The sequence below is a fragment of the Rhinoraja longicauda genome, chromosome 24 (assembly GCF_053455715.1).
Source record: "Rhinoraja longicauda isolate Sanriku21f chromosome 24, sRhiLon1.1, whole genome shotgun sequence".
NCBI lineage: Eukaryota > Metazoa > Chordata > Chondrichthyes > Rajiformes > Arhynchobatidae > Rhinoraja > Rhinoraja longicauda.
The window spans coordinates 25,398,561-25,419,077 of NC_135976.1; the positions used below are offsets into that span (position 1 = coordinate 25,398,561).

The window sequence follows — 20,517 nt, forward strand, 5'->3', positions numbered from 1 at the left end:
TGTTTGTAATTTCATCTACCTGGGAACACAAGTTATTAGGGGAGCGTTTGCTGCCACATAAGCATAGCATTTCGAGTGGCTGAAAAAATTTAATCTGCGTGGAGGGTATTGCTGAATTTACCTGCGAACCTAACCAGTCTGTGAAATGTACCCTTTACGCTATCAGAAAGTTCAAGGCAAAGACAGTTTCCAGGGTTCATCAGCTCTTTAATTTTTTACTGTCAGTGTGAAGCCACACGCAAATTGGAGGAACAACGCGTCATATTTTGCTTGGGCAGCGTACAACCCAGCCATATGAATGTTGATTTTTCTCATTTCAAATAACTCCTGCATTCCTCGGGTCCCTTTTCAATCTGTGCCCTCTCATCTTAAACCTGTGCCCTCTTGTTTTTGACTCCCCTTTCCTGTGGTAAAGACTGACTATTCACCTGATCTCTGTCCTTCACATCCTTGTAATTTGTTTATCACTCAATTCCAGTTTAATGATATCTTTAAACAGCTGTATAATGACTTGCCAACTTTTAAACTCAATGCCCTAAGCGATGAAGGCAAGCATTGTCTTATCGTTCCTTTGCCACCCTAAACAATTTTGTTGCCATTTTCAGGGAGCTATGCACTTGCACCCCATGATTCCACTGCACGTCAATGCTTCTAGGGGTCCTGCCGTTTACTGTATACTTTCCCCATGCATTTTATCTCCCAAAATACATCATCTCAGGCTTGGTCAGTGAAACACCATCTGCCATTTTAGTTTAGTTTAGAGATATAGTGTGGAACCAGGCCCTTCAGCCCGCTCCGACCAGCGTTTATCCCTGGACTAGTTCTATCCTATACACTAGGTACTATTTACTGAGTATGTAGGAAGGAACTGCAGATGGACACAAAATGCTGGAGTTACTCAGCAGGTCAGACTGCATCTCTGGAGCAGGAAGAGATGACGTTTCGGGTTGAGACCCTTCTTCCTATTTTTGAACCCTTTTTGGAAGAAGGGTCTTGACCTGAAATGTCACCTAATCCTTTTCTCCAAAGATGCTGCCTGACCCGCTGAGTTAATCCAGCATTTTGTGTCTGTCTACAATTTACAGAGCCAATTAATCTACAAACCTGCACATCTATGGAATGTGGGAGGAAACCGGAGAATCCGGAGAAAACCCATGTGGTCACAGGGAGAACGTGCAAACTCCGTACGGACAGCAATTTTCTCCAAGTGCTCCGGCCATTTCTCAGCCCAATTTTTAATCTGATCAATATCCTGCTGTATCCTTTGCCAACTTTTCTCTGTATCGATAACTCCACCGATCTTTGAGTAGTCTGCAAATGTACTCCTGAAATACCACCTTCATTTAAAAAAAAATCTGAATCTGTTTCAACCATTCTTTCAAACAATGCATTAAAAATTCATTGTGATAGAGTCACAGGGTCACGGAGTCATTGAGTCATACAGCGTGGAAACAAGCCCTTCTTGCTCACAACTTGCCCACACCGACCATCTACACTAGACTCAGTTGCCTGCATCTCGCCCATATGCTGGCAGTTGGGCCTAGTGTTTTAAAATATATTCTCCTCCCTCTGGTTCCTGGCTCATGTGCTGCTCATTCTAAGTCTACATTCTCTAGCAGTTGACCCCACTGCCTCTGCTGGCTTTCCCTCTCACCACTCAACTGAAAGATTGGCTAAAATGCTGCTTCCCTTCCAGCTCCTCTTTACTGTCACTGCCAGTTGCAAAATTACTGTCAATTGTGGAAGTAGAATTTGTTCCCAATGACTTCTGCAAACCTATTATTGGAAGTGACCAATGGTTGATGTTCCCAGTGACATTAACATAGTGGTAAACCCACCCTCTCAAGAGCCAGCTGCAGTATGGAAGGCAGAAGCCACAATCACTTAGGTCTGTGTTTAGTTTAGTCTAGTTTAGTTTAGTTTAGAGATTCAGCATGGAAACAGGCTCGCCAGTCCGCGCCGACCAGCGATCCCCGCTCACTAACAGTATCCTACACGCACAAGGGACAATTTACAATTATACCAAGCCATTTAGCCAACAAACCTGTAGGTCTTTGGAGTGTAGGAGGAAACTGGAGCTCCCAGAGAAAATTCACGCAGGTGACGGGAGAACGTACAAACTACGTACAGACAAGCACCCGTAGTCAGGATCAAACCCGGGTCTCTGGTGCTGTAAGGGAACAACTCTACCACTGCGACACTGTGCCGTCCTGTGGATGCTCCTCAGAGTGTTAGGGGTGAATGGGTGGAACCAGGTGTTGGTGACTGGGAATGCGGTGAAGTGCGCTGCAATGGGCAGCACGTTGATGCAGCGGTAGAGTTGCTGCCTCATAGCGCCAGAGATGACCAGAGATGTTCAATCCTGACTGTGGGAGCAGTCTGTGCAGTGTTTGTACGTTCTCCCTGTGACGGTGTGGGTTTTCTCCGGGTCCTCCGGTTTATCATATCATATATATACAGCCGGAAACAGGCCTTTACGGCCCACCAAGTCCGTGCCGCCCAGCAATCCCCGCACATTAACACTATCCTACACCCACTAGGGACAATTTTTACATTTACCCAGCCAATTAACCTACATACCTGTACGTCTTTGGGGTGTGGGAGGAAACCGAAGATCTCGGAGAAAACCCACGCAGGTCACAGGGAGAACGTACAAACTCCTTACAGTGCAGCACCCGTAGTCAGGATCGAACCTGAGTCTCCGGCGCTGCATTCGCTGTAAAGCAGCAACTCTACCGCTGCGCTACCGTGCCGCCCTTTGGATTTCTTCCCAGAATCCAAAGACGTACAGGTTGCAGGCTAATTTGGCTTTGGTGAAATTGTAAAACTGTCCCCGTTATGTAGGTTAGTGAATGGGGTGATCGCCGGTCGGGCTGAAGAGCCTATTTCCGCACTGTATCTCTAAAAGTCTAGAAAAGTAAAACAGCGTGTGGCCAAAGCGAGTAATTGGGAGTACATTTCGGTCCAAGTCTGGAACCAGGCAGACATGGTTAGATGTGTGATGGAAGCAGGAATCTGGAATGGGGCCGAGTTTGAGGCAGAACCTGGGGCTGGTGACTGGAGTTTACATATAACATAAAACAGTAGAGTATAAGAACAAGGCCCTTCGGTCCACAATGTCTGTGCCAAACATGATGCCAACACCATCACTTATCTACCTGCACATAACCAATATCCCTCCTTTCCCTGCACATCCATGTGCCTATCCAAAAGTCTTTTAAATGCCACTGACGTATCTGCTTCAACCACCACCCCAGGCAGCACATTCCAGACACCCACCACCCGCTGTGCAAAAAAATGCAGATGTGCCCCGCACATCGCCTTTAAACTTTGAACCTCTTAACTTAAAGCTGTTCCCCCTAGTATTTGTTTTTTCCCATCCTGTGGAATGGATGGAAAAATCCATAATTACTCATAATTTGATATACTTCTATCATGTCTCCCCACAACCTCCGGTATTCCAGAGAAAACAATCCAAGTCTGGGAACATAGACAAGATGTGGATGAGTAGCAAGGAGAGAGGCAGTGAGCATGTGCCTCCTGTTCCTGAGCCACAGAGACATACAGCGCAAAAACAGGCACGTTGGCCCAACTAGTCCATACCGATCCTTATGTCCCATGTACACTAGCCTCATCTGCTCGCACTTGGCCCAGATCGCTCTGAACCTTCCCTGTCCAAGTACCATTGCTGCACTGTATGCAAACAAAACAATTTCACTGTACGTGATTGCAAAGAGCCATTGACCCATTGAAGCTGGCTCACTGGAGTTGAGGTAGCAGCACTAGCAGAGTGCTGGGCACAATCTGGTGCCTGTAGCTGCAACATTGATCAACCAACCTCCTGCGTGTCTTCCTTTTCGTTTCCGTATCAGGTTGCGTTTCCTATCGCACTAACTCTTCCTGTTGCCCTTCCTCCCACCAGTGGGTGGATAACCAGCGACATGCCCGATCAACGCGCAAGTCCCACCTCTGACATTCTCACTGAAAGAGGAAGCTTCGCCTTCAAGATCCCCTTTTGAGGAGGGAAGTCCACCACCAAGATCCGCTATTGAAAAGGGAAGTCTCATCTTTGAAATACCCGTTAAAGAGGGAGTCAGATAAGGACTCAGAGAGTCGCAGAGTCATACAGCATGGAAACAAGCCCTTCCACCCAACTTGCCCACACCGACCAACATGTCCCATCTGCCTGCGTTTGGCCCATATCCCTCTAAACCCAACCTACCCACCCAGTGTCAAGGGTTATGGGGAGAAGGCAGGAAAATAGGATTAGGAGGCAGAGATCAGCCATGATTGAAAGGCGGAGTGGACTCGATGGGCCGAATGGCCTAATTCTACTCCTGTAACTTGTGAACTAGTGAACTATCCATGTACCTGTCTATAGTGAACCATCCATGTACTCGGACCAGCATCGGCAGCTCCGTCCTACACATTTTCTCTTAGAGAACCCTCAGTTCCAATGATTATGGCTGTTGCTATAAGCATAAGGAACAAACACAGGGTTGTCTGCCAGAATCAAGAAAGATACAAAGTATTAAAAATTTATTCGCCATTTCCCTTCAGAAATGTTACAGCAAATTTCTCAATTTAACTTATATTATACCAGTGCGTAGACCGATGTAGTGCTCATATTAACAAACAAAAATCACAATCCCTCAATGCAGGGAAAACTTCACATTAGTACCATTGGAGCGAAAAAATAGTTTGTTTTGAGCTGGTGTAGCCATGATTAGGAGATGTCAATTAGTGGGGGCAGGAACTGGTTTTGCCCAGGGTTCTGCAAAGTGCCGCCCATGTTTCATCGTCACGGCGACAGTTCAAATGTGTCCTCTTTGAAGTCCATGCCATCCTGCTCCTGCATCTCCAGTTGCTCCAACCTGTCGGGTTTATGGATGATCTCCTCTGGAGACTTCAGGAACCTGTTTGAAGATAAAACATCCAGATCTGGTTAGGATCATCGGCGGGACATTTCAAAAAGTTGCTACAGCTACTATAAGAATAAAAAGGTGTGAGCCCTTGTAGAGTCCATGATCGCGAGAAAAGTTCTTCATTCAGCCTCAGATACTTCAAGGCCTTAGAAAGGTCAACAGTCAGAAAATCCCATTGAACTGATCAATCCTGCTCCTTCCACGGCCAATCCAACCCTGGTCCACTGTGGACACACAAGGAAACTGCAGATGCTGGAATCTTGAGCAAAACACAAAGTGCTGGTATAACCCAGTGGGTCAGGCAGCATCTGTGGAGAGCAAGAACAGGCAATGTTTCAGGTCAGGACCCCTCTTGAAGAGTCCCGACCCGAAACGTCGACGATCCATTCCGTCCGCAGATGCTGCCTGACCTGCTGAGTTACTCCAGCGCTACGTGTTCTAATCCATTGTGCATGCTTTGCAGCCTTCCTTAACCAGTGCTTTACGCTACCACTGATTCTACCCTTCCAAGTAACCTTCTAAACTGTCAATGTAGCAAGACAGGTACAATTTCTCCCTGAACAGGTGGCATTACCTTTGTTGTTTCTAGGAGAGATGTTCCGAACCCTATGTTGTCCTTTAGGCGTTAGAGATACAGCACGGAAACAGGCCCTTCGGCCCACCGAGTCTGCGACAACCACTGTACACTAGCACTATTCTACGCACTAGGGACAATTTACAATTTCTACCAAAGCCAATTCGTCTTTGGAGTGTGGGAGGAAACCGGAGCTCCCGAAGAAAACCCACGCTGTCCCAGGGAGAACTTACAAACTCTGTGCAGATCGCACCCGTAGTTAGGATCGAACCCGTGTTTCTGGCGCTGTAAGGCAGCAACTCTACCGCTGCGCCACCGTGCCGCCCTTTTCGAATGCGCATTGTAAGGTCGAACAGGATGTTCCGTACGCCAGTCCTCGTGGCATCTTTTCCAGCAGGTTCCTACTAGGAAAGTTGCCAATCAAAGCCAAGAATGTTCCACTCTTCCCTTTGTTCTGCAGAGTTTTGGGCAGCTTGTTGGTTCAAGACTAAAGTGAAGATCCAGCGATCTGCCTGCTGCCTTAGAGGGGAGAACGTTGGCCACTCCGGTGCTTCTTACCCTCTGTTACACGATTTCTGAACGGTCTTTCCCGATTCTCCAACCCAACTCATTGTGAACATTGGACTTTTTCTTTGGAACTGTTATGCTACAGTGCTGAGAATCTGTATTCTGCACTCTGTATTCTGCACACTCTCTCCCTTTGCTCTAACTTTTGCACTTACATTTGGCTTGATTGTATTTGTTGAGTTCAGAGATGCAGCATGGAAACTGGCCCTTTGGTGCACCCACGTCGACCATCAACCACCTGTTCACGTCTAGTACCGTCTGATGTGTTATTTGATTATTATTTTATGATTTTAATGGATAGCAGGTGACCTAAAGCTTTTCACTCCACCTCAGTACATGTTACAATAATAAATGTAAACCTAAACCTTCATAGATCAGGCACTTGATTCAGTGCTGGTGAGGATGAGTTGAGGGCTCTCAGCAGCAAGGCCCAAGGGTACCTTTTGTGGCATTGATAGGTGAGGTATAACAGAGCTGCCAATGCTATTGGTGATAAAGGCTTTCACACCACAGTGTTTAGTCTGTTATTGTGTCCATGCCCATGTGTTGCGAAGCACACAAGCCCACCCACCTGAACAGCAGCTTCTGGCCTGGTTCCTTCTTGATGATGTTGAGTTTGTAGTAGTGGCGCAAAGCTCTCGACATCTTTTCGTAAGTCATGTTTGCTCGATTCTGCATGGAACGGAAAATAAATTCTTTAAAAAGAGAAACCGTAACTCCCTGTCCATAATCACTGTCTCACTGTCATATTTTTCAAGGTTTTGAGTACTGTGGATGATGTCAAGAGCCATTTAGGGGTTGTGGACAAGCTGAGTATAAAGAAAAGGCAGATGAAGTATAATGTGGCACAGTGGCGCAGATGGTAGAGTTGCTGGCTCACAGCTCCGGAGACCCGGGTCCCATCCTGACCACCGGTGCTGTCTGTGCGGAGTTTGCACATTCTCCCTGAGATGCAGATCTTCAATGATAGTCATACTGCCATACAGCATGAACAGAGGCCCTTCAGCCCAACTTGCCCGTGCCTTGCCCATGATATGGAAGATCAGGTCCCAGGATATACATGAAATGGCATATTCATGTTCCCAGATCAATGCCACTGGCACAGAGGCTGACTGTGCCACAATGCCACTGGCACAGGGGCTGACTGCCACAATGCCACTGGCACAAGGGCTGACTGTGCCACAATGCCACTGGCACAGATGCTGCCTGTGCCACAATGCCACTGGCACAGGGGCTGACTGCCACAATGCCACTGGCACAGAGGCTAACTGTGCAACAATGCCACTGGCACAGAGGCTGCCTGCCACAATGCCACTGGCACAGAGGCTGCCTGTGCCACAATGCCACTGATACATTTCTATTGGACATCTTTAACTAATTAAATGACTGAAACAAATGGCTCATCGGCCTTTACACCAGGAGATGGTTGGGGAGGTATGGTTTAATATTAAAAAGTTGTCATCTATATACTAATACTCTTGTTTGTTTGCTTGTTTGTTCCTGAACCACAGCCAAAACGGTACACGATAGCGCGACAATTTTAGGCCCACCTTACTCACCGTCGTCCCTTTGGTGCTAATGGAAGAAGTTTCATTGAAATCGGTGTTATATTTTTAAAGTTATTCACATTTTAAAGTTTAAATCTATCTCCTAGGGGGGGAGGGGGAGGGAGGTTAAGGGGGGTTGAGGGGGATGGAGAGGGGGGGAAGGGGAAGGGGGGAGAAGGGGAGGGGGAAGAGGGGAGGGTGCTGCTCCAATGCAGGAGAGGTTTTGGCCCAACGGGTCCTCTTGGTCTAGTTTTAAATTAAAACCCGGTTATAAGCCCCTTTAATAAGGAAGCCACAAAATCATCTTGGAGATGGGATTGTCCACCAGAAAGTTCAATCTGCTCACCTTGTGATTTCCCCAGAGACTTGCAAGTCCATTGGGATCCACCACCCGAAAAATCCTGGATTCCTTATCTTCCCACCTGATGTACTTTTGGTATCGAGCGTCGGAGAGTAGCTGATAAACATAATCCCAGAGTAGCCTGCAGTCTGCACAAGAATCAGTATCATTAGGAACTGGCACCAGCTCCAGCCAATCTTCCCAATATTTTCCCCTCCTACCCAAAGCCCATCTGTTATTCCAGCTCATTACGATGGTGGATCCAAAAACAGGAATTTCTTACTTTCATAAGTTTCTAAAATTCGAGGGCTACTTTATCAAGTAAAAAATCAAGCCTCCTTTATTCCTACACACACACAAACACACACAGATAGGGTGAGTTAACATCAAGTCAAATCTGTCTCATTATCACTCACACATACACACACATACTTATGCACACACACGCACAGTGTGAACTCAGATGATAATGTCTACCACACTCTTCATGTAATGCCATGAGTCATTCACATCAATACAAACCCAAGCAGGATTCACATCATACACAAAACACATGCCGTGAGGCAGAGCGGAATTTCCCAGATCTGTTGAGGACTGGTTAGCCTGAGACTGTGCAGAATTTAGATAGGTGGGTGGTGAAGACCACACATATGCATCCGTGGGTTTGTCTGGCTGTTATGAGGAGTTTTACCTATTCATCAATGTTCGGAAACATAATTGTTTAAGTAGTATTTGCATTTATATAGCGCCCTGTAAGGCAGAAAAATATCCCGAGACATTCCACAGGATTGTTATGAAACAAGATTTGACACCGAGCCACAGGAGGAGCTATGAAGGCAGAAGGGCAAAGTTTGGTCAATGAGTTATGTTTGTCCAGATGTTTCTAAGATGGCGCCCAACCTAGGTGACTATTTGTGTGCTAGCCGCAGAAGCAGATCTATAATCACATATTACAATTGCTCCACACTTTCAAATCACTACACTGTAAATGGCTCAATTATAATCATGTATTGTCTTTCCGCTGACTGGTTAGCACGCAACAATAGCTCGGTGCATATGACAGTAAACTAAACTGAATGTAGTTGCACAGGTCACAGAGTCAGAAGATCAACTTGGGGTTGAAGAAAGCAGCACGAGTGAACAATTTGCTTCAGCCTCAGGCAGTTGCCAAGGAGAGGCTTACAGTTAGTGGTCGGAGCGCACAATGATGGCATTTGTCTTTACCATTTGGCTGTCATCGCTACAGAGTGCGCCAGTTCATATCAGCGTTCCCTGGGATAGAAGATGTGTGTGTCCTCATTGTGCGAGACAGAAAACATAAATTTGGATGTAAAAGACAGGGAGGGACTGAGAGAAGGAAGATGAGGAAATGAAAGTTAGTTTCAGTAACATAAAGAAAACAAGAATTTGGCCCGCTACAACTCTGGTTTTCATGCTCCTTCAACAACGATCGTGCATTACACGTTGAGTAAAGGACACAATGCTGGAGGAACTCAGCGAGTCAGGCAGTATCTCTAGAGGGAATGAACAGGCGATGTTTCGGGTCGTGACCCTTCATCAAACTCAAGTCTGGGTCTTCAGACTCAAGAAGGGTCCCGACCTGAAACATCGCCTGTCATTGCCCTCCATTGATGCTGCCTGATCCGTTGAGTTACTCTAGCACTTTGTCATTTGCTTACGGTTCTAGGATCTGAAGTTCCTTGTGTCTTGCATCCTGTTTGTGACTTTGGGACGACCCAAGGCTTGGCCCATCAATGAAAGATACCACAGTGGTTTCCGAAATGTGAGAAATTTGCCAATCAAGTTAGACCCAACACATCGTCACAGGCAGTAATGTTTGTGTCGAGCATGATGCCAGGTTCAACTGACCTTCTCTGCCTGCACATGACCCATATCCCTCTATTCATTGCACTTCCATGTGCATAATCAAAAGGCTCTTAAATGCCACGACTGCATCTGCCTCCACCACCACCCCTGGCAGTGCATTCCAGGCCCCTGCCACTCTGTAAATAAACTTTCCCCGCACATTTCCATTAAACTCTCACCTTATAGCGATGCCCTCTAGTGTTGGACATTTCCACCTTGAGAAAAAGGTTCTGACTGTCTACCCTATCTATGCTATTCATAAGTTTTGTATACTTCTATTAAGTCTCCCCACAACCTCCGAGATTCCACATAGTTCTTGGACTTCAGTCACTGCGGTGAGATGTTACCTTTAGAGAGATGGCTGACTACGAGAAGAATAATGATCCCCAGTTACTGTACTAGCAAGAGGCTGAACAAACACAACTCATCACTTGAGTAGATTTCTGCCAGGGCTGCAGTTCCTTGCAAAACCAATGATAAAACTGATCCCAATTGCCAGCTCCACACTCTCACGCTGACTAAGCAGCGGATAAATCAAACCTGGGACTTTCCTGCAATTAATGGGCTGGTATTCAGGTTATTTTCTTTAACTGGAAAGCATAACCTCACTCTTTTGTAAACAAGATAAAAAATATCAGCAGAAGCATAGACACAAAGTGCATAGTTTAAGTTTGGTTTAAAGATATAGCGTGGAAACAGGCCCATAGGCCCATCAAATCCGTGCCGACCAGCGATCCCGTACACTAGTGCTATCCTACAAACATAGAAACATAGACATAGAAAATAGGTGCAGGAGTAGAGCATTTGGCCCTTCGAGTCAATATGATCAAGGCTGATCATCAGTACCCCGTTCTGGCTTTTTCCCCATATTCCTTGATTCCCTTAGCCCTAAGAGCTAAATCTAACTCTCTCTTGAAAACATCCAGTGAATTGGCCTCCACTGCCTTCTGTGGCAGAGAATTCCACAGATTCACAACTCTCTGGGTGAAAAAGATTTTCCTCATCTCAGTCCTAAATGGCCTGCCCCTTATTATTAATCTGTGACCCCTGGTTCTGGACTCCCCCAACATTGGGAACATTTTTCCTGCATTTACCCTGTCCAATCCTCTAAGAATTTTATATGTTTCTATAAGATCCCCTCTCATTCCAAAAGATTAGTCAAGCAAACGAGGATCAATTTACAATCTTTACCAAAGCCAATTAATCTGCAAACCTGTATGTCCTTGGAGTGTAGCAGGAAACTGGAGCACCCGGGGTGAACCCAAGTAACATGGGGAGAACGTACAAAAACAGCAAACACAGCACCCGTAGTCAGGAGCGAATCCGGGTCTCCGGCGCTGTAAGGCAGCAACTCCACCACTGTGCCACCGCACTAGAGTAACTCGGCGGGTCGGGCAGCATCTCTGGAGAAAATGGATAGTTGTCGTTTCGGGTCGGGAACCTTCTTCAGACTTCATTTTCTCCAGAGATGCTGCCTGACCCGCTGAGTTACTCCAGCATTGTGTGTCTCTCTTTGGTATAAACCAGCATCTGCATTTCCTTTATTATTACATTAGCAGAAGCATGTTAGCCACAAATTTTGCCATCTCTAGGTTGCCCCTCTTTGTGGTTCAAGCCCTCACCTGCGATCCTCCCGTTGGCGGTGGCTTGCGGCGCGGGAGGTAATGAACGTGCCGCGGAGTTCCTCGTCACCTCTAACCTGCTTGAGAGGTTAAGTGGTTCTTCCCAGTGGTTGCTTCTGCCCGGGTCGGTGTTGCTCAGCTTGCTGGGGGAGACCTGCACCGGTGCGTACGCGGTCCCCAGGGGGCTGCTACTCGCCACAGCACTCACTATTCGAGGCACTCTCCAGTCTAGGAGGAGGAGGAGAATGAATGTAAGTTCCTTAAAGAGGTGGGGAACTGCACTTGCCCCACAACCCTTTTGCATCGTTCATGTCACTTCAGGTTATCTGGGTTCAATGTTGTCCCTTATGGATGGGTAGTGCACTGGCTGGATAATCCAGACACTATCACCCCATCAGGACTCAAGTACACATCTCCTGTCCACTCCCAGCAAGTGTTACCACCAGAGATAAACACAAAAAGCTGGAGTAACTCAGTGGGACAGGCGGTGTTACCACCAATTAAATCAGGGAGCAGTGGCGGTAAAGTGGCCTAAGCTTAGTTTAGATTGTTAGTTTATTTTATTTTATTAATGTAACATGTACCGAGGTACAGTAAAACGTTAATGAGTTCTAGGAGCAGAATTAGGCCTTTCAGCCCATCAAGTCTACTCCGCCATTCAATCACGGCTGATCTATCTTTCCCTCTCAACCCCATTCTCCTGCCATAAACTCTGACTCCGTTACTAATCAAAAATCTGTCAATTTCCACCTTAAAAATATCCATTAACTTAGCCAAAGCTTTTTTTGTTGCGTGCTATCCAGTCAGTAAAAAGACTATACATGATTACAATCAAGCCGTCCACAGTGTACCGAAACAGGATGATGGGAATAATTTAGTGCAAGATGAAATCCAGTAAGGTCCGAAGGCCTCCAATGAGTCAGATGGTAGGTCAGGACCACTCCCTAGTTGGCGTTAGCATGGTCTGGTTGCCTGATAACAGTTGTGAATAAATTGTCCCTGAATCTGGAGGAATGTGTCTTCACACTTCTGTGCCTCTTGCCTGATGGGAGAGGGGAATAGAGGGTGTGACCGGGGTGAGACTTGTCCTTGATTATGCTGGTGGCCTTGCTAAGGCAGCGTGAAGTGTAGATGGAGTCAATGGAAGAGAGGTTGGTTTGCGTAATGGACTCGCCTACGTCTTTATACCAACAGCCTTTTATACCAATGTATCATAGAAATATATTTAATATTTTTAATAAATATGGAATTAGATTTTGTATTTATAAATATAGACAAATATAGAAATATATGCAAATGCACAATGGAATCCCTTTCTCTACAAAATCAGATTTATTATATAAAGTCTTGTATCTGGTTCCATGATCCGAGGGATAAGACTAAATCAAAGATCCTTACATAAGAGAGGTTAAAACATCGACACGTAAATATTTGGACAATTCCTGAAGTAGCTATATATTAATTAGTAATAATGGATTTGAAATTTGGATGATATTTTGATATTTATATTTAGCTTGATTTCATTATATTTAATCCAGGGTAAAACAATACCAATTATTACAACAAAAATATAAATGAACAGCAGCCCATTAATTCCAGTATTTTGTTTTGAAGTGGCAATTTGAGGAGAGGTTTCAGCAGTTGACGTTCTGCCTTGGGACAGCCCATCTGGGGATATAGAAACGTAGAAACATAGTAAATAGGTGCAGGAGGAGGCCATTTGGCCCTTCGAGCCAGCACCGTCATTCATTGTGATCATGGCTGATCATCCACAATCACTAACCCGTGCCTGCCTTCTCCCCATATCCCTCGACTCCACTAGCCCCTGGAGCTCTATCTAACTCTCTTCTAAATTCATCCAGTGAATTGGTCTCCGCTGCCTTCTGTGGCAGAGAATTCCACAAACTCACAACCCTCTGGGTGAAAATGTTTTTTCTCATCTCAATTTTAAATGGCCTCCCCTTTATTCTTGGACTGTGGCCCCTGGTTCTGGACTCCCCCAACATTGGGACCATTTTTCCTGCATCTAGCTGGTCCAGTCCTTTTATCCAGCACATTTTACTCCAGCACATTAATGGGAGAGAGAAGGAGGCAATTTCTAGACTTGTTGCCAGAGTAAAAAGACAGTAAAAAGCCAGAGTAAAAAGACACCCTGAGAGGAACAGGATACTTAGCAACTAGAGGAGTTACTATAGGTCCAGTACTCAGAGGTTAGACCATTAGGAATGTCTTAGAGAACGAGTCTGACATCGTTTAGTCATCAGAGATGGATCCTTTCTCCAACCTTTTATTGGAGACACAGTTTTGTAACTGAAAGCAGGACTTTTAGTGTGGCTGAGTTTATTTTTAACGGTAGCGAGGGACAGCTTTTTATGGCGCGCTGACCATTCAATGGAAAGGCTGAACATAATTACAATCAAGCCGTTCACAGTGTACAGATTCATGATGTCGGGAATTGGGCCCAATTGTCCATGCTGACCAAGGTACCTACTTCAGACACTTGCCTGCATTTTCCCCATATCTCTCTAAGCCATTACCAAACATGAACCTATCCAAATGTCTTTTAAAGGTCATAATTACACCCACCTCTGACACTCCTTCTGGCAGCTTGTTCCACATTCCTACCACTCTCTGTGTGAAAAACCTGCCCCTCAGATCCCAGTGAAGTCTCCCCCCACACCCCCTCCCCCTCCCCCAGAATATCCATTTTAGACCCCTACCCTGGGAAAAAGATTGTGACCATTCACTTTATCACCTTGTGATTTTATTAACATCGCGATGATTTACCTTTTTGATAGACACAATGTGCTAGAGTAAAACTCAGGGGGTCAGGCAGCATCTCTGGAGATAAAGGATGGGTGACGTTTCGGGTCTCTGATCAGTGCCTTCTTCACCGCCCAGTCACGGCCCCTTCTCCCGTCTCCAACATTCTTGGACTTCCCCGGACAGCATCTACTCTCTCTGAACCTTTTTATCTCCAACTGCTGGCGTGACATCAAACGCCTTGACTTTTCTACTCCCTCCACCTACTCTAATCTCAACCCCTCTGAACGTCAAGCCCTGCGATCACTTCACAACAATCCTGACATTACCATCGAACCCGCTGACAAGGGAGGTGCCGTTGTAGGCTGGCGGGCTGACCTCCACCACGCTGAGGCCAGGCACCCAGCTCTCGGCCGCCTCCCCTTGACCATGACCCCAGCCTGTCCCGCTGAGTTACACCAGCATTTTTGTGTCTATGTACAGTAACTGCACATAGGTTTTTTTACAGCATGAATCACAGCGAGGCCTTCAGTTGTCTCAGTATTTAAGCTTTAAGACGTACCTGTGTGGAACTGAAACCTCTGGCTTGGCAGAGTGTTATTCTTTTCTCTTTCGGCCCAACTGATCCCGACTGGAGAATGAACGGATGAGGAGGGACAGTGGAATACAGTGGGGCTGCTGGATACATATCTGGATGGTGGGATCATTGGTGTGAGTTCTTGGATACCTAAAATAACAAGCACAGAGAATGGGAGATCTTTGCAAATCACAACAGAAAGGAAATGGTGCTTATTTACGAGATCTGACTCTGCTAACATTCGTCTCTCCGTTAAAGTGTTAAAATTAACTCCAAAAACAATCAGTCACTTCATGCTCGAACCAAAGCAACTTAAAGGATCACCGAATTAAACCGAGGAGCCAAATTAAATTAGCAAAACAAACAGAGTGGCACAGTAGTCAAGTAGAGTTGCTGCCTTCTGCCAGAGACTCTGGTTCAATCCTGACTGTACGGAGTTTGTATACTCTCCCTGTGCTCTGGTTTCCTCCCACCTTCCAAAGACGTACAAGTTTGTAGGTCAATTGACTTTGGCAAAAAATTGTAAAATAGTCCCGAGTGTGTAGGATAATGTTAGTGTATGGGGATCGCTGGTCGCCACGGATTCAGTGGGCCGAAGGTCCTATTTCTGTGCCGTATTTCTAAACGTTATAGAAAAGTCGGATCAGACATAAATAGTCCCATTCTAAATCTATCAGGTGGAGTTCTATCTGCTCAAAAAAACTTCCTGCCACCTTTACAAGACACAAAGGGACACAGGATAAATTAATCCTGCCAAAGCCATCCACATAAGAAAAAGCTATTTATAAGCACATTCTTAATAAATAAATGTAAGGTTTATTAGATATTTAGGACAGTGTGACAGTAGTGCTACCTTACTGAATCAGTCATCCTAAACTCGTAACTTTTATTTTAGTTGAGGTCATTATTGTCACGTGTACCGAGGCATTTAGTTAGAAAGCTTTAGTTTGCCTGATATCCAGACAAAAAAAGACGATGCATGAATACAATCAAACTGTCCACAGTGCACAGATAACAGATAAAGGTACACCATTTAGCTGAAGACATAACATTGAAGTCCAATAAAGTCCAACTAAACATTGTTCAAAGCTATCTAATGAGGTAGGTGGGAGGTCAGAACTGCACTCTAGAATAGAACATTGTTAGCTGGAAGAAGATAACAACAAAGCAAACAGTCTCCTTCTCCCAGCTAACAATTATCTATTCTGCATATTCCTTGATCTTTGTCCTGTTTTCACACCTTACACTTCCTTATCTATGTATCTCCCTCTCCCCTGACATCAGTCTGAAGAAAGGACTCGACCCAAAACGTCTCGAGAGAGAGAGATGCTGCTTGTCCCGCTGAGTTACTTCAGCATTTTGTGTCTATCTTCAGTTTAAACCAGGATCTGCAGTTTCTTCCTACTCATTCAATATCTGACTCTACCATATGCCCAGTACCCAATGTGTCGACTCCACAAATTTGCCCATTTGTGTCTGAGCCGTTTGGGAAATAATATTTTTATTGCCTATTACTTCCTTTAGAGATTTGCACCCCCAGTTTATGTGACCCACTCTCTGACAATTATAATGCAGGGCCATCTTCAACGCACACCCTGCGCTTGGTACAACACCCATAGCAATGGTCTTGCATTGAGCACTGGTCCAGATCCACTGGTATCAGGCCAAGCCCACATGGTATGGATGCATCCAAACCACAGACATGATCCCGTCTCTTCCCACCATTGCTATCTCCGCTTGCAGCTCAGATTCCTGACATTTTTAAGCATCGCCTTCACACTGGTGGCCTCAGAATCAGAGGACTTGCGCATTTGGAACAGAGATGGAGAGGAATTTCTTTAGCCAGTGTGCATGTCTACAGGCAAGACTCCAGAATTCTCTTCCCTCAAGAATGGTGGAGATCACATCATTAGATGTAGTTAAATGGAAATAGATAAATATTTCCACTGAAGTCTGAAGAAGGGTAATCAACCCGAAACGTTGCCTACTCATGTTCTCATGCCTGACCTGCTGGGTTACTCCAGCATTTTGTGTCATTCCTTGGTAAACTGGCATCTGCACTTCCTTATTTCTAGATAATTATTTGAAAGATTGAGGGATCGAGGATTCCACTCTGCCAGTGGAAATGGCAGAGAAGGTGAGTTGAGGCCTGCCATGAACACGTTGAATGGCGGGCAGGATCAAGGGGCCAAGTGGCCTGCTCCTGTCCCTACTTCCTTATAAATAAGGAGGTAAAACATGCACATTGGACTCAATGGACTGCCTCTGAGATCTATCAGTCAACGACCGTGCAAGCTTAGAACAGTTCTGCAAAAGGACAGGACAAAAATCTCATTCTCTTCCCGTACCTTTGTTTATTGAATGAGTCACCTTGACAACAATCTCGACTTCCTGGTACGGGTGGAACTGACAAATGTAGGGATGGGCAGAACTGGTTGGGTCAGGGGTGGGGATTTTGTACAGGGTGAGAGAGCTGGGAGAAGTTTCCAGCAGAGAAAAGCACCAGCTCTCAGAGAGAAGCAACATGAGGTTTAGTTTTTTTGTTTAATTCAGAGATACAGCGCGGAAACAGGCCCTTCGACCCACCTAGCCCGCGCCATCCAGCGATCCCCGTACACTAACACTATCCTACACACTAGGGACAATTTACAATTTTACTGAAGCCAATTAACCTACAAACCTGAATGTCTTTGGAGTGCGGGAGGAAACCGGAGCAGCCGTAGAAAACCCACACAGGTCACGGGGAGGACATACAAACTCCGCACAGACAGCACTCGCAGTCAGGATCAGACCCTGGGTCTCTGGCGATGTAAGGCAGCAACTCGACCGCTGCTCCACCGCAAGGTCTGGTGGCTCATTTACTTTCAGCAGCAACCACTGGTTAAAGGGCCTGATAACTGCACAGGAATCGTTGAGAAGCCATTGTCAAAGTACAATATTTACTTCTCAAAAGTCCCTGCAAACTTTTCTGATGCATCGTTGGGCTTGTGGATTTTTGCAAAACATGATAAGCAGGTCTATATTTCCTGCAGGCCTTGCTGTTCACATCCCAGTGTACCAGAAAGTAGATAGGCGACTTTGCCAGCCAGCATGGGGTGTGTTCCCTCAACCATTCCAGGTGTTTGCAGGGGTTAGAGTCCGTTTAGTCTAATGACACAGGAATCTTTCCAAAACTCCCTGATATCAAACAGCACCAGCCACACATCAGAGCTACATTCCAAGTGCTACGCACTGCACGTTCCCACACTTGCCCTACTGAAGGCATCAGCTCACTCCTGGAAGCCCTGGCACAATGCTTCCAGATTCACAATGCTTCCAGATTCCAGAGGCGCAGTCCTCTTTCTTACAGTTTGACTTTCTGCCCAACCAATTGTTCAAGCGCTTTTGATTGCAACATGCGCCTTAATTTAGTTCAACAAAGGAACTGACAAGTTACTAAAGAACTAAAGCACTGCAGATGCCGGATTACCCTGAAGATAGACACACAACGCTGGAGAAACTCAACGGGTCAGGCAGCATCTCTGGAGAAAAGGGTTAGGTGATGTTTCGGGTCGAAACCCTTCTTCAGCCTGAAGATGGGTAGCGACCCAAAAAATCACCTATTCCTTTTCTCCAGATATGTTGCCTGACTCACTGAGTTACTCCAGCATTTTGTGTCTAACCTCTGGATTCACGCTGTCTATTCCACATAGACAGGTAACTTACCCCAGGAACATAACTCAGCTTTATATCAAAAGCATTTTGGAATTTGAGTCATAGAGTCATACAGCACAGAAACAGGCCCTACGGCCCTGCTTGCCCATGCCGACCAAGGTGCCCCATCTACTCTCGTCCACGTTTGGCCCATATCAGTCTAACCCTTTCCTATTCATCTACCTGTCCAAATGTTGTTATAGTTTCTGCCTCATCTATCTTCTCCGGCAGCTCATTCCACATACCCTCTGGGTGAACATGTTGCCCCTCAGATTCCTATTAAATCTTTCCCCTCTATAGTAATAGAATCAAACTGTAAGGAACCAGGCTGAAGAAGAGTCCCGACCTGAAACATCTCCAGAGATACTGCCTGTGTCTATCTGTTTGTGTTTGTGTCTATCTTTGGAATTAACCAGCATTTGCAGTTCCTTCTTGTGACAAAGAACCAAGCCATTTGGCCCACCATGTCTATGCCAACCAGTTGGCATCCATCCATATTAACCCCGTCTTCCAGCACATGTCCCCTAGCCTTCCAAGCCGGACGGTTTAAGTGCAGGTCTAGATACTTCTTAAATGCTCCAGTTGGTAACACATGGTAACAGGACTTTTCTTAAATTCTTTGGACGGCAAATAAGCTTGCTTGGAATTTCCAACCAATTATGCATTTTAAAGATACAGAAAAGGTATAGAAAGGCGGCACGGTGGCGCAGCGGTAGACTTGCTGCCTTACAGCACCGGAGACCTGGGTTTGATCCTGACTACTGGCTTGTCTGTACAGAGTTTTGTATGTTCTCCCCGTGACCACGTGGGTTTTCTCCGAGATCTTCGGTTTGTAGGTTAATTGGCTTTCGTAAAAGTGTTAATTGTACCTAGTGCGTGTGGGATAGTGTTAATGTGCAGAGATCACTGGTCGGCGCGGACACGATGGGCTGAAGGGCCTGTTTCTGCTCTGTATCTCTAAACTAAACTGAACTAAAACGCAAGTGTTTTTTAATGGAGCAATCAGATGATCTTCCAGAGCAGCATCATATTTCACATATCCTTATGATATAGGAGGCCATTTGGCCCGTCAAGACTATGAATAGGATGCTTCCAGTAACGGGAGAGTCTAGAACCAGAGAGCACAGCCTCAGAATAAAAGAACGTACCTTTAGAATGGAGAAGGAATTTTGTTAGCCAGAGAGAGGCTGGTGAATCTGTGAAATTCATTGGCACAGATGGCTGTGGAGGCCAAGTCATTGGTATTTTTAAAACAGAGATTGATGGGTTCTTGATTAGTAAGGGCGTCAAAGATTACGAGCAGAAGGCTGGAGATTGGGGTTGAGAAAGAAAGATAGATCGTCTGTGATCAAATGGCAGAGTAGACTCAATGGGCCAAATGGCCTAATTCTGCCCCTGTGTTTCATGGTCAACTTGGATTATGTACTGAAGATAGACACAAAATTCTGAAGTAACAACAGGACAGGCAGCATCTCTGAAAAGAAGGAATGGGTGATGTTTTGGGTCGAGATCCTTCTTCAGTATTACTCTTGGGAGTGGAGCCTTAATGAGTTTCTGATTCAGAAGTGAGAGGCTCAAGACTGATAAGAATTAGGAAGGAACTTCAGATGCTAGTTTACACTGAAAAGATAGACAAAATGCTAGAGTAACTCAGTGGGTCAGGCAGCATCTCTGGAGAAAAGGAATAGGTGACGTTTCAGGTCAAGAAGAAGGGTCTTGATAAGAATAATACATATAGGGTCAATGGCTCATTTTCCTGTGAGCAGCATCAAAACATCCTTTCAAAGTGAAAGCCCCACTCCTTCAGTTCCCTGTGTTGGTGTGGACATAATGTTATCCACATGAGATTATCTGGGTTGGACTTTGACATCAAAAGTGAAAGTCTCATCTTTGCTGATGTTTTCAAAAGCCCCCAATTAAGTAATTTAATTAACATCAACGGTGTTGAATGGCGATGGCGAAATGGTGTTATTCTGCTCCTATGATTTATGAATTTATGAACTTCCTTACTCCTGTTGAGCAGAAGATACAAAAGCTTGAAAT

General features: G+C 45.5%; 1 protein-coding gene across 4 annotated transcripts in view; it reads right to left on the bottom strand.

Moving 5' to 3' along the window:
• Positions 1–4,625: 4,625 nt before the first annotated feature.
• Positions 4,626–20,517, bottom strand: part of LOC144605318 (transcription factor ETV7-like) — a 35,316-nt gene continuing 19,424 nt past the window's right edge. For all 4 annotated transcript variants that reach the window (XM_078420444.1, XM_078420441.1, XM_078420442.1 and 1 more), the window contains 5 exons: positions 14,767–14,931; positions 11,442–11,669; positions 7,960–8,102; positions 6,638–6,738; positions 4,626–4,916 (listed from right to left, as the gene is read on the bottom strand). In XM_078420444.1, coding sequence (XP_078276570.1) covers positions 4,802–4,916; positions 6,638–6,738; positions 7,960–8,102; positions 11,442–11,669; positions 14,767–14,931 — 752 coding nt within the window. In that variant the 3' untranslated portion in view covers positions 4,626–4,801. The remainder of the gene's footprint in view (positions 4,917–6,637; positions 6,739–7,959; positions 8,103–11,441; positions 11,670–14,766; positions 14,932–20,517) is intronic.